This window comes from Pollachius pollachius (assembly GCF_949987615.1).
Source record: "Pollachius pollachius genome assembly, chromosome: 7".
NCBI lineage: Eukaryota > Metazoa > Chordata > Actinopteri > Gadiformes > Gadidae > Pollachius > Pollachius pollachius.
This window is the reverse complement of record NC_136940.1, coordinates 18177542-18192040: the sequence shown is the minus strand read 5'-3', so window position 1 is coordinate 18192040 and position 14499 is coordinate 18177542. Positions and strand designations below refer to the sequence as shown.

Sequence of the window (14499 nt, the reverse complement as noted above, 5' to 3'; positions counted from 1 at the left end):
ACTCACACACGCACACTCACACACGTACGATCACACACGTCCGCTCATACACGCAAAGGCGTAAACATGTACACAGTGTTGGAGAAATCCCAACGGTTTGATCCTCCATCTGTAAAGCTTAGCACCACAGTGCTGGGGGTAGCGGGGTTGGGGTTGGTGGGGCGGAGCTAGTGGCGGTGCTGGTGGTGGGTGGGGGCTGTGTCTGTGGGGGAGAGCGGTCAAGGTTTCGGCTCCTGCTAACTGCGGAGGAGGAGGATGGAGAGGAGATAAAATAACACATGCGAGTAAGAGAACCCTGCTGGTTGTCCATCAAACCCTCCTACCACCACTCCTCCTCTTGCCAGCCCCTTGGTGTCAGAGCGCTGGCGCACATAACAAATCTCGAAGTCAGCGTAGCAGATAACACACTGACACGGCCCAGTTGAAGCGCTCATGTCGTGGGGCCAACGCTGGATAGCTTTGGCTGAGTGACTGGAGTTCATTCTTTGGGGCTTATTCAAAACCTAACAAAGGTGCACCCCCTATCGCCAACCCAACCCTTCCCCCCAGCGCCCCAACCCTCCTCACCTAGCAAACGACAAACAGCCAGACGATGGAAAGAAATACATTGTAAGCTAGGTGTATTCTTTTTGTTGTGTATACATAGTCTCTGGTTCCCCAGTGATTTTGTATATTGAATCTATTTCTTTATCTTCTTTTTTTCTTACCTCCCAGTGTTTCATGGCTTTGTCGCTGTGCGGTATGGAACTTATTCCCTGGAAATAAAGCGAAGCCTGTTATCTTCAAACTCAAAGCCGTATGCATGAGGCGCTGAGGTGGTGAACTGATCTTTAATTAGGTCTAAGCCAATGGTGTCATACTCCAATCCATATTTGTCAGCAAGCTCACAGTTTGATCAGCAAAAATAAAGTTGGGCTAAAGCTGTTCAATCAATGAGCATAAGGTGTTTTTGTATTTGTGCCTGGGCCTGTGAGTTCATGCATGTATGTGTGTATGTGTGTGCATGTGTGCATGTCAAAGAATATGTGCATACTTCCAGCAAAAGGGTGCTTGATCCAGAACAGCATGAAAAGCCAAGCTTTGTTCTAACTTTGCTTCAAAAAGACCAACGGAGTATCGGAAAACAAGCAAAGATAAAAGACAAACAGAAAAATACCAATACTGCTATATTGGCCTAATGTGTATTATCAATATTGGTGCATTGTTGCATCACGATTTCTCCCTTAATATAAAACAAGCAAAGATAAAAGACAAACATAAAAATTCCGATACTGCTATATTGGCCTAATGTATATTATGAATATTGGTGCATTGTTGCAATATATCTCTGAACAAAGAAATTCTTAAAAATAGATATTGTTAGGGGCCGGAAGCCGGAAAACGAGGAGAGCATACAATTTTCAATATTTTATATTTCTATTTGACCCAAAAAAATATAACTAATTTGACGGAGACCGATAACCAAAAACATAACCATAACCTTCTACAATAGAGACATGACCCATAGTTGAACCCATTTATATACTTATTTGGTCAAATGAGAAGGGAGGAGGATCACAAACAATAATCAACACATTAATAGTTCAAATAAGGTATACTTAAGGTTGTATTGATCTATTACTTATTATTTTATTCGTAAAATGCATTTATCCTATTAACTTAAACGATTAAAGATACTGTTCTTAAAGATTAGTCTTTCCATGCCCCCCTATGAGTAACATAAAAGAGCAATTATTCAAATGATTCAGCCACAGCTATGTTTAAACCCAGATGGTGTGGGGTTCTGATACTTTGACCCAAGGCCACATGCCTCCCCTCACAGCAGCACAGGTAAACTCCAATAAAGATACAAGTATGTACCATGTAACCAAAGCTATGTCAACTGAACTAAATTATGTGTGTGCATTATGTATGTTAGCTTGAACCCCAGATGAATATGTTTATTTATTACACAACTCTTCTCAATGCCGTGGAACGCTCCGTTCACTTGCATGGGCCCTTCAAAACTTATATAGTATAATTGACCGCTGTCAAGGAAAGTATTTTTTTTACCGTCTTTCGTATCACTCCGCAAGTTGTCCGCTAGCTTATCAACCCCAGCTTACTCTGTTGCTAAGGGACATCAACTTCTTTGGCAGACTATTTCTCTGCTGTTTAACAGTATGAATGCTGGTAACAAATTAATTGTAAAAAGACACACCGTGTGAAGTTATTTTTTCGGTTTGGCAAGTAGCCGTGTAATTAGCGGGATAATATATAGAACGTCGCCGATCATTATCGAAAAAAGCCCCTTCAGGGAGAAGCAAGACACCTCCTCTTATTTTCCCAATAATGACCGGCGTTCTATAAATTATTCCTTACATATTGTATCATTCAACTCACAAGTTGTTATTCTGAACCTTACACCTACAATGTGGGATGTTCTGCCGGATCTCATAACAACACAGTTGTACAGAAATTATTATTATTATACTCCATTAGCAAAGGGTTACATTATATAATACTAAACATTATTTAGAAATGTAGAAAGTAAATGTAAATGTACCCTTATTTTAAAGTGTTACCAATGAAAGCTCTCCGCTTACAGCATTATGCTATGCTGCCAAACCCACAGCTCCAAAACCCTCCAAGAATACCCCCACAATTATGACATCTAATCGTCTATTTTTGCTACCTCACAGAAACATCAGTTTGAACCTGGTGGCAAATCAATAATTTGCATGTAGATGTAAACATAAAGCGTTGCTAAGAGCAACACGGCAACAATGGTGGGGCGTCTGCTAGTGCACGGCACTGCTGGTGGATCTCCGTTACAACCTTCAATTCCAGCCCCTGATTGTTTACATGATCATTTCTCGAGGAGAACGGGCTCCAGTGGCCCTGGAAACAGCAGGAGGCACCATGCCGCATGGGAACAACAATGTGGATTCAGAAGTAAAGCCGACTGTTCATTTAAATTTCAGTCTGAAGTATTATAGATTTGGATGTGGATGAGCTTTCCTAAATGGGAGACGATAATCACAAAGACCAATGAAAATGAAAGGCAACACACATAACAGCATTTGACATTGTGTTCCAGATTTAGGTGGATCATAAATACGAATCGTTAGGTGTTAAACCTCCAGGCAGACCAGATAATACATCAAAAAACATTTAGATAAAGGGGCTTATCCTTGGTCATGTTCGTTTTGCTGTGGTATCATGACCGTTAACTGGGGCACAGGTGTGTCCAAACTGATATCTGTACACATCTGTTGACGTAATTGATTTGTTAATACATTATTTAACACCAGTTAATTACTTTGTAATGTTGCTGGTGAAACTAGATGCCTTGATGAAGCTTAAAAAAAAATACTGAGACTTTTACAAAGGTAAAAAGAAAATGATCAGACAGTGAATTTTGGATCTTGTTGAAAATATAAGGCAAACTGGCAGCAGATCATCTTTTTTTTAACTTAAAGAGGTGTCCGATTTTTCACTTCAGCACATTAGTTCCTCTGTTTGATTTAGTTCACGTTTCACCTTTGATCTCAGTTCAGAAGCCAGCGGAGAGAACAGCTAGCATCGAAACTTCTCATCATGTGCAAATTAACATTGTTGTGTGCGTTTGTGTGTGTAAGTCTTTCAACTACAGCAACTCAGGAGCAGATACTCATGGGCTGTTTCTCAGGAGCATCTGAGTATCTGGAGTATCTTGAGATACTCAGGAGTCACAGACAGTTTACCAAACAAATAAACAAATGACTATTGCCAAAGGTTTTCTATTTAATTGGATGAAACCAGGCCAACAAAAAAACCAAAACCAAATCAGCCCCCAGCAAAAGACCTCACTATCTCCATCATTTATTTTTTATGGAAATTTCGTAATCAGTCAAAAAAGCGGATCTTGTAAACTACTTTGCTAATGGACAACGTTATGAAGGCTATTGAAAAACAACTAAACGTAGTGTGCTGTTCACCTTTCATCAACAAGACAAAGTGAGAACACAATGCCGTGTTTTGTAGTGAGTTACCCCAGATACTGAAATAACCTACTGTGCACAAACGCACAGGGGCTCAAAGTTATTTCAAGGACCTCCCTGTAGAGAATTGTGCAAAAGAGGGAATAGAGTCCTTCACGCCTCATTCAGCAGGATCCTAAACAAAATTACATTTGTTTGTACGACCTTGCCAGACAATTTGCAGAAGTGCTGTTCTTTTCAAAGTTGCAGAAGCCTTTACTTTGTTTCAGTTAGATCTCTCTCTCTCTCTCTCTCTCTCTCTCTCTCTCTCTCTCTCTCTCTCTCTCTCTCTCTCTCTCTCTCTCTCTATTTCTTCTAATCTAAAATGACAAGGATCCTTCTCAGAACTGCATGCCTGCTCTTCAGCCACAAAAAGAATAAAGCTTTTTGATTTGGACTTAAAAAAAGACACGCTTGACAATCCACGTATACTTTGTTTCCATGCTAGATTTAATTCCAAGGCACATTTGAGGGTGAGCATGTGAACTTTATTAATCAAGCTTCTTAAATGTGAATGTGAGGCGGATATAAGAGAGTGCAAGAGAGAGAGAGCGAGACAGAGAGAGATAGTGTTGAAGCAGGAAGAAGGGGGATAAAAGAAGGAGTGAGAGAGACACCATCGAGCCGTAGAATTTATGTTCTTTGTCATTTATCATCTTCCATGTGTGGGAGGGTGGCAGGGAGGGAGGGGAAAAGAGTGGAGGGAGGGAGGGAGGGAGGGAGGGGGCAAGAGGGAGGGAGAGAAAGTTGCGCTGAGGTTCTGAATCTATCCGGGGAGGGGATGGGGGGATGGGGGGTGGTGGCAGCAATAGGGTTTCAGCAACATCAGGCGAGTAATGAGCGGAAATCCTATTAAGCCTGGCGAGTGGTTGCATAAACAAGGGAACACGCAGCTCCCTCGTTTTAATTTGTTTTATTTAAAAAAAAAATCCTTTCACGCCTTTTAGAGTCTCAGACTGTTTGCAAATTGCAGTTTTAAGTAGTTTATTATCGGCTGTTATGGTGACCTCTGCTTGGGCGCTTTGTTGCCACAGCACCTGCATGCAGCGCTAACTTAAAAAAACAAAATCATTTGGACCTTTGCTATTGGATATGCCACAAAATGTTTTTAAAATGTTCAGCTTACATTCAAGGCCTCTGTTCGTTTCGACCTCTGCCCCCTTCATTTTGCTCCAGAAAGGACTATCAGCAGGTTTAATTAAATTCAACGTGCGTGTGGACAGAGAAGACACACTGCTCTATCTTACTGGTAGCTCTTGTGTCTTTGAAAATATAATGTGATGTAGGGTTTTGTATTCAAACCAGAGCAGAGAGTCAGCTTAGAATGACTTTGTAAGCAAAACTAGAAAATCTACAATTTATTTAAATTGTTGTCGGCCCTCTGACGTAGGAAAGTAGCTTTCTAACCATGCAAATTAAAATAACCTATTGAATTAAAATAACCTATTGGATTTCCATTTCCATGTCGTCATCAATCATGTAGCTACAAGGAATAAAAACATAATTCATAAAATTGATATTCAATGGCTTGGATTTGCATTTTTAATTGTGATATGTTAGGCCTCCATAAATCTCATAAAATGAAATTAAAATAAATTGAATGTACATAAATTACGATTAAGTAAAAAATCCCTGAGCCAAGACATTCTAGGCAATGTATGGCCCAAAGGCACTTCATGTAACAATATGCAGCAATTAACTAGAAATTGCATGATCCACTACAAACAATCATGTGAATGTACAGCATAGATAGCACACAAATAAACAAGGTGGAAGGGGTATTTGAAGAGAGAGAGAGAGAGAGAGAGAGAGAGAGAGAGAGAGAGAGAGAGAGAGAGAGAGAATGGAAAAAATAGGGAGAGCGAACGGGAGACAAGATGCAACTGGTAATGTGTCGACGCAATACGACGGCTGCTTATCCCTTTTGTGCCATGAGTTGCCACAGAGCAGTTGACAACAGACTAGCAATCTCGCTCACAACATAAACAGTGCCAGGGATCCTAGCCATTGCATAATGAGACATGTGTGCACTGGGGGTGGCAGTGCGACAGAAGGAAGTTCCAGACCCCAAGTCCCTATACCAACAAGCCCCAAAGTGCCTTTGAGCATCTTAATAACTTCCATGTGTATCACCACAACGGTAGTGTTCAGCCTTGCCCTTGGTAAAGGGTGTATTTATGAATTGGGGAGTCTCTATCATTGACTGAACATTGACCTTTTATATACATTTTAGCCTAGTTGTGGACGCCACAGAGATCTTGTTTACTTTGTCTAGACGCTGACCTTTTGATGGACATTTATAAACACCTTATTATACTGGACATTTCTACTGTTGTATAAGCTGTACTTTTACGCCGCAGCCGTTGTTGAAAGTACAACACTTAAACTCGCACAAGGAAAGAGATCAGGAAACCACTGAATGAAGTTTAAAACCTTCATTTAGAACTTTAAGAAAGTAATACAAAAGCCGAGCTGGTCTGTAGAACAACAGCCTTTTCAGCTTCGGCAAACAGTTTTGTTGTCTCGCTGTGTGATCTGCCCACATCGTCCAAGCCAGTGTGGTTATCAAACAATACCCATACATACATGGCTTCAACATCAACCAACTTCAGTTTTTACCATTATGCTCGTGGTCTTCAGGCACAACATGGTTTGCCAAGCAGTGGTGGCAAACCTTTCATCCAGTTCGCAGGTGTCAGGAATCACTCATGTCATAGATTTAACAATTTAATCCATGAAATGGTAATAAATTTAAGTGTGGTGGTGTGGTTCCACTCTTTTCTAGTGCTTCCTGCCATAGGCTTTTAAGCATGACATACAGATGTCAGAAACATAATACCAACAGCAGACCAACATTTGACAACAGAGAGCACTATACAATCCCCCATGGGGTACATCAGATACCCTGCAACCCCATTGGTTACATGCAATACAGATCACAACTAAAGCAGGTGGAGGCTGGGGTGATGGTGGGCGAAATTCTGCTCGGCACACTTAACTTCGCAGAGTGAGTGTGTGATGGAAGGTCTTAAATTGACCGCCTATCAGTGTAGGTGCGTTTGATTGACAGCTTAAGCCATCAGCTGATAGGGGCGCATGACAGGAGTGTCCCGCCAAAGCTAGCTACGCCCAATTTTCCTCATCCTTTAACCTTGCATTGTTTATCCATCAAGGAACTCCCAGTTTCCCCCATCCTTTAACCTTGCCTTCCTTATCCATTCCTTTCAACACTATCTAACCATTAGGTAATCTCAACCTCATCAGAAGAATTCTACCGTACAAGGATTGTTAGTACTTACTGTTGGCACAGAACATCTGATGATCATTTAAGAAGCAAGAGGCTCTTCAGGAGACTCACGATAGAACCCTCAGTGTTTTTCAAACTATTATCTCATTCATAAAGCATGTAATGCAAGATAATGATTACAATACCCTATGGTTCTACTAACATTCTCCAACACAGTCCGTTACTTTCCTTTCTGCTGTTTGCACTTCAACACAGATTAAATTCCTGACAGACAAATTCATTATTTGAATTTGAATTGAGTGGAGGTAGGAGATAGGAAGACTTAATAGTGAGGCAGTATATACAAGCGTCGTCTTGGAAAGTGAAAGACAAATATATCTGTGTCTTCCATGTGCGATTGCAAACCCACACTCCAAAAACACAAGGGCTGGCCGTGTTTCAGCAGGCTTCCATCTGTTTATTCACAACCATGTCTGTGATGATACAACAAACCGACTGAAAATATTGCATTGTGATTCAATTAATTTAACGAGAAATCGGTCCAACATTCTGCCGAGAAGCAAACCCGACAAGCTTGTACTATTTCATGTTCCGTTGGTATTTGTCTTTGGAAAAATCCAAAGACATCGACATTGAGAATGAAACTACCATTTGAACTCCCGCTCAACAAACACCCACACACAAATGCTCACACATGCACCCTAAGAAACACACACACACACACACACACATGCATACACACAAACACACACACACACGGATGCACATACACACATGCATGGACAAACACACACACACCAACACCCACACCCACATACACACAAACACACACACATGCCCAGACACATGCACACAGATACACACACACACACTTATGTTCATGCACACTTGCACGGAAACACACACACACAAACACGCAGAAACTCTCGCACGTCCCTACGACCCCCACCCCCTACACACACACACACACACACATACACACCACTCACAGAACCAACATCAGCCCTCCTCTCATCCAGAGAGAAACGCTTATGGCTACGCATGCAATGGGCAAGCATGTGAGCGTCTCTGGCAGGGAGCATCTCCTCGCCGCCACACACACCTCTGGCACCTGATAACCCCTCCCTTGTCACACACTTGTCACATGGCATAAGCTGGCTGCAGGATGAGTTCCTCATCACCGCCGGAGCCCTCCCTGGTCGGCTGCGGCAGCGGCAGCGGCAGCCACGTAACGTTCTTTCCACTGGCTCTGTCCTACAGCTTCATTCAACCTCTAACGCATGTGGAGATGGAGAAGACCCTCTCTCTCTCTCTCTCTGTATCACCTGGTCCATCTCTCGCATGCTGTCCCTCTATCAAATAATCTCTTTCTTGCTGAACAAACTGTGTTTATCTTTGATAAAGGTGGAGCATCTGACATGACTTGTTGCCTCATTGTCTTCATTCCTGTATCATTTGGTATTATAGAGATTTCACACAGCCCCTGCTACTACGACCTTCAGAAACCATACTCTATTATCGTCAGGGAACACGTGTAAAATGTGAGTACTTTGTCTGAAGACTGAATGACAACGTTTCATTGAGCAGCGGAAAAGGTAACTGCGGCGACACAGTTCCGCACAACAACCTCCACAAAAAACATGTAATTGCTCTGGCTTTACAAGCAAAGTACTTTACGATCAATTGCAAGTGAACAACTCCACAGTAAATGGACAATAGTGGAACAAAGCGACCATCAATTACGGGCCGTCAGCATGCACATATGTTGAGGGATGTGCTTTGTCAACATCTGTACATTATAATTGTCATATTCTCCACACTGCCACCACTGTGTAAATTATATATGATAGGTCTGCATTTACATTGAGTTAACATTAATGGGAAATGTTCTGGACAAAAACAATGGCATGAAAACAACGCCTTTAGAAACGCTACGCTCCAGGAACATAAAAACTACAGAGTACAACAGTAAGTCTGTTGGGCATGCCTCATTATCCGCAATTGCAATGTATACGGGAGATATATCCACAGGCACAGCAGCATTTCTTCCTGCCTCACCACATTGGCCTCACAATTCACAGGGCCCTGGCCATGAAGATACAGAGAAATTAAAATAATAAATGAATTGATAAACTGACAGACAAATGGGCAGATGGATTAAACAATTAATCCATCAATTATGCACAACTTCACCAGCATTAACATTGAAACAAAAACGATTATAGAAATACTATTGGACTGCTCACTCACTCTCAAACACTGATTATCAGCTGTCAACATCCCAGCGTTGGTATGGATTTACGAGATAGAATGAGAGACTATGGATTAATGGCAGAGAGAGAAGGAGGGAGAGAAAGAGATGGGTTTAAGAAAGGGATATGGATTTTTGAGAGAGAGTTAGCTCAAGTCCTGAGAGAGGGTGTGTATTAATGAAAGACAGACAGTGCCGATTATTGATAGAAAGAAAGTAAGGGATAATGAGAAAGAGAAAGCATGGATTTATAATAAAAATAAGGAGAGGGGTTGTTTGTTAGAGAGAGAGAGAATGAGAGAGAGAGAGATAGAGAGAGAGAGAGAGAGAGAGAGAGAGAGAGAGAGAGAGAGAGAGAGAGAGAGAGAGAGAGAGACAACGACTGGCAGGGAGAGAGTGAGTGACAGATACAGAGAAAGACAGAGAGTGAGAGTGAGCGACAGAGAGAGGGAGAGAGACAGATTAAGAAAGAGAATGACAGAGTGAGAGAGAGAGAGAGAGAGAGAGAGAGAGAGAGAGAGAGAGAGAGAGAGAGACAACGACTGGCAGGGAGAGAGTGAGTGACAGATACAGAGAAAGACAGAGAGTGAGAGTGAGCGACAGAGAGAGGGAGAGAGACAGATTAAAAAAGAGAATGACAGAGTGAGAGAGAGAGAGAGAGAGAGAGAGAGAGAGAGAGAGAGAGAGAGAGAGAGAGAGAGAGAGAGAGATTCATATTTACCGAGTTGGGGTACAGGTGAGAAGGTTCCCCTATGCGCTGCCGGACCAGCAGGGGGAGGTAAGGCACTGGTTGTGTTAGATAAACTTGCACCCCATCCCTCCTTGTCAGCTAGCCCTCCTTTCCCCACTGTGTTTTGCCCCACCCCCGCCCACCCACCCACCACTGGCCCTGACTGGTAAGGCCAGCAGAACCCTGGAGAATATGTATGAGCAAAGAGGTGCAATTGGTTGGCGACCACTCAAGATGGGGGAGTAGAAAGGGAAGTCAGAGTGACGTAAAACTGAAAGGATAGAGAGAGACAAAGAGAGCGAGAGAGAGAGAGGGGTGATAGTGATAATTATGTAAAGAAGTACACCAGCAACATGGCTCTCTTGACAAAGATAGAGAATGACTATTAATGGACTAAATTAACCTTTTTCTGTAACCAAGCAGGTTAATTAAGCATCTTATAGCTAAGCACGTGTGTGTGTGTGTGTGTGTGTGTGTGTGTGTCTGTGTGTGTGTGTGTCTGTGTGTGTGTGTGTGTGTGTGTGTGTGTGTGCATGTGTGCGTGTTTGTGCGTGTAAGCATGTGTGTGTGTGTGTGTGTGTGTGTGTGTGTGTGTGTGTGTGTGTGTGTGTGCGTGCGTGCGTGTGTGCGTGCGTGTGCGTGTGCGTGTGCGTGTGCGTGTGTGTGCGGTTTGCAAGTGTGTTTGTGCATCAGTATGTGTGTGTGACTGCGTGTTTGCAAGTGTGTGCGTAGGTGTGCATCCACAAAAGATGGCTGGGAGTGAATGGACGGTGGAGCAAGTTCCCATAGAGAAAGAGACAGTGAGAGAGAGCGAGAGCGAGAAGGAGACGGAGGGCCATACAGCATACGCACTCGGCATACACACTGGGCATGCGCACACATACGCAAGTGAAAAAGGAAAAGGTGTAAAGGGAGATAAACGGAGACACGCGCGCACACACACAGAAACACGGGAAATAAAAAAAAAAAAATCACGCATAAGGACAGACAAAGGCGACCTGTCTACGGACACGGGTGTTAAAATCGAAAGAGATAGAACGAAAGACAGAGAGAGAGAGAAAGCACTATTCAAAGGGATTCAGGAGAAGCAGTGCGCCACTGCATTTACCATCAGTGCCTGCCTCTGTCAACTCTGTCACTGACTAAATGCCACTGTCACTCAGATGCTCTGTTGGGCCGGCAGCGTAGCGGGTCCGCTCCTGCTGCCGTGACAACCTTCCCCGTCGCATCAGACCTCATCATCATGCGTCAAAACACTCACCTGAGGTATGATGTACACACACACACACACACACACACACACACACACACAGACACACACACACACACACACACACACACACATGCAGACACACACAGACACACACAGACACAGGTAACATACACAACACACCCACAACACACACACAAACAAACACACACACACACACACACACACACACACATGCACACACTAACACGCCCAATCAAACACACACACACACACACATACAATGCCCCGCTGAGAGCAATGACACACACACACGAGTACAGATGGAGGCCCCCATTTACAAATGTACGCATACATAGAGAGTCCCGTGCAGAAGTGAACAGACAAACACACACACACACACACACACACACACACACACACACACATGATGTTGACACAGCATATGTGAAGTGTCTCAAGAGGCTTGTATGAAGGCGAGTCAGCCATTGCCATGAAGCAGCACTGAAACAAACAAACATACAACCGTGCACACGATCAGACACACACACACACACACACACACACACACAAACACACAAACACACACACAGATTCAGAACAACTGACAGATTAACAGTGGTGCTGCAAAGAGATGCAGCAAAGGCAATTCTGAGACATTTGCAGCTACTGTTTTACTTTTAGTGCTTCTGTAAAAGTTATGGTTTAAATGTCAGATTTATTTGACAATAAAAACTGCAGCAAGCCAAATTCAATTTCAATAGTGTATTCCCGGGGCCACACGTTTTACATCATAGTCCAGATGTCACAAACATCTGGTTATTTTTAATTAAATATATATTTTCCCTTGGGCTTATTAAAGCATGTTCTCGTTTTCCATATTAGTGTATGGACAAATAAATAATTAAATGTGTGTGTCCCGATGCTTCTTCTTGAGAAACAAGGAGAGAATGACACCGCCCTGGCCTGCCAACAGCCCCCCACTGTGCAGTCCTATAGTCACCAGCCCACTCCGAGACCCTGCTGTTCAGTCCTATAACAACCCCCCCCCCCCGCACTCTGAGAGCCTGCCGTTCCTCCTATCACACCCACCACACGCACTCCAACCTAGACTCCCGCCTGTCAGACATCAACCACCTCCACAGTGATCCTTTTACATCCTGCTGGTTCAACCCCCTCCACACACACACACACACACACACACACACACACACACACACACACGCGCACACACACACACACACACAAACCCACAAACCCACTGCGTTGGTGCTCCAGTTTATTCCAAAGATGGACTCGAAAATCGTCTGTGTTTTCCTGCCATATAGGCGATTAAATCGCCAGAGGGGCCCCGAAGAGAGGGCGGACACAATATGACACGTTGAATTCCATTTCACTGGACCAGAAATGAAGTGAACCTCGCAAACAATCCTCATCTTCTCGAGAGAAGCATTGTGTGCCGTGTGGCCCACACTTTAGTTTTTATGTTTACCCACTGTTCTCCTCCAGCCAAATGTGAAAAGATTCAACTCAGCAAACCTCACCTTCCTTCCACATTTAATGTTTAAATGACTCGCTCCGCTCCCTCTTCGCCCAGGGAACCGGGGGATGTCTCTTATCGTCACGCCCGACAGAAAACTACCTACTCTTCCTCCCTCCCTCCCTCCCTCCCTCCCTCCCTCCCTCCCTCCCCGTCTCCATCTCGCCCCCCTCCACTCACCTGTATATCTTGTACTTGGTGGTGAATCCCTGCTGGTACCTTTCCGTGAAATCCACAAACTCCTGGGAGTGGTGGAAGGGGCCCTTGTCGGAGAGCAGCCAGCTCAGGGGCCCTCCCGAGCCGGCGGGGCCCGTGGGGGCGGCGGCGGATTCAGCCGCCGCCGCCACCACCACCGGCGGCCCCAGCTCCAGCAGCAGTACCAGCACCACCCAGCTCCGGAGCAGACTTTTGCATGTGAACCACCTCCATGGAGACATGAGACCCGACAGTCTAACGGAGATCCGCGGGCCGCGCATGCTGCTTCCCCCCGCCCCCACGGCTCTTCATTCTCCCTGCACTCTGGACTGGACCTAGGGTGTGGGGGGGGGGGGGGGGGGGGGGAAGGAATGGATGGGAAGACAGAAGGGAGGTGGTCAGGAAGGGAGGACAGATGGAATGGGTGGAAGGAGTAAGGGATATAATTATAGGGTGTTGGAGAAGGGAAGGAAGGAAGGATGGGATGGAGGGAGGGAGAAAAGGTGGGAGGTAAGGAGGGATGGAGGGAAGGAAGGAAGGAAGGAAAAAGGGACGGAACACCGGGGAGGAGTGGAGTGGAGAGGAAAGGAGGGGAGAGGAGACGAGAGGAGAGACAAGGAGGAGAGAAGACAGGAGAAAGGAGAGGAGAGGAGGAACAAAAGGAGATTGAGGTGGATGTGTAAGCCAAGGTGGCCAGACAAGATAAGGTGCTCATTTGGGTGGGGGTAAAATGCAAGAGATGGACAAGAAGCAGGACTTTCTGGGATCTGGTTTTACTGGTCGGGGAGTGAATGAACAATACAATGGGATAGGGGGTTGTCTTTATTTGTATTGTCATTTTAATAGCCATAGTATTAAATAGCATTGGTCAAGATAACTCAAATAAACCAAACAATTATAACGCATTCATATTTTGTAGGACTACATGCATACCCTATTCTACATCAATTCGTTATCATTCTTATACCTTTATGATCCGAAAGCATATCGTCGTTACCTGTTTCTGCGCGCTGTTTCTTCTCCGATTGGTAAGAATTTCTTTTTGCAAAATCCCCTGGTCGGACGGTGAAGTTGTGTTGGTCGCCGCGGCGCATAGAAAGACGGACATCGCAAGAAAACTGACTTTTAGCGGAAAAAAGACGCACACCCGCGCGTAACCTTACTTGAAAGTGAAATACAAGCTGTCATCCCAAGTGGCGGTATATATCTCTTTCGTTTTTCTTTTCACCTCGGCATATTTCCAGGGGACCCTTGAAGGTGCGCAGTACAATCCATCAGCATGTAACGGGTATGCTTCACGGCGTTTAGAAAAGGGGGCACCTGCA

At 44.3% G+C, this 14499-nt stretch overlaps 1 protein-coding gene across 1 annotated transcript in view; it reads right to left on the bottom strand.

The window, feature by feature from the left end:
- Nucleotides 1-13455, bottom strand: part of LOC307077965 (BMP/retinoic acid-inducible neural-specific protein 3-like) — a gene marked incomplete at both ends in the record, with an annotated part of 33839 nt that extends 20384 nt beyond the window's left edge. The window contains one exon of the mRNA XM_079739486.1: nt 13160-13455. Within this exon, the coding sequence (XP_079595612.1) occupies nt 13160-13455 (296 nt within the window). The remainder of the gene's footprint in view (nt 1-13159) is intronic.
- Nucleotides 13456-14499: the final 1044 nt, after the last annotated feature.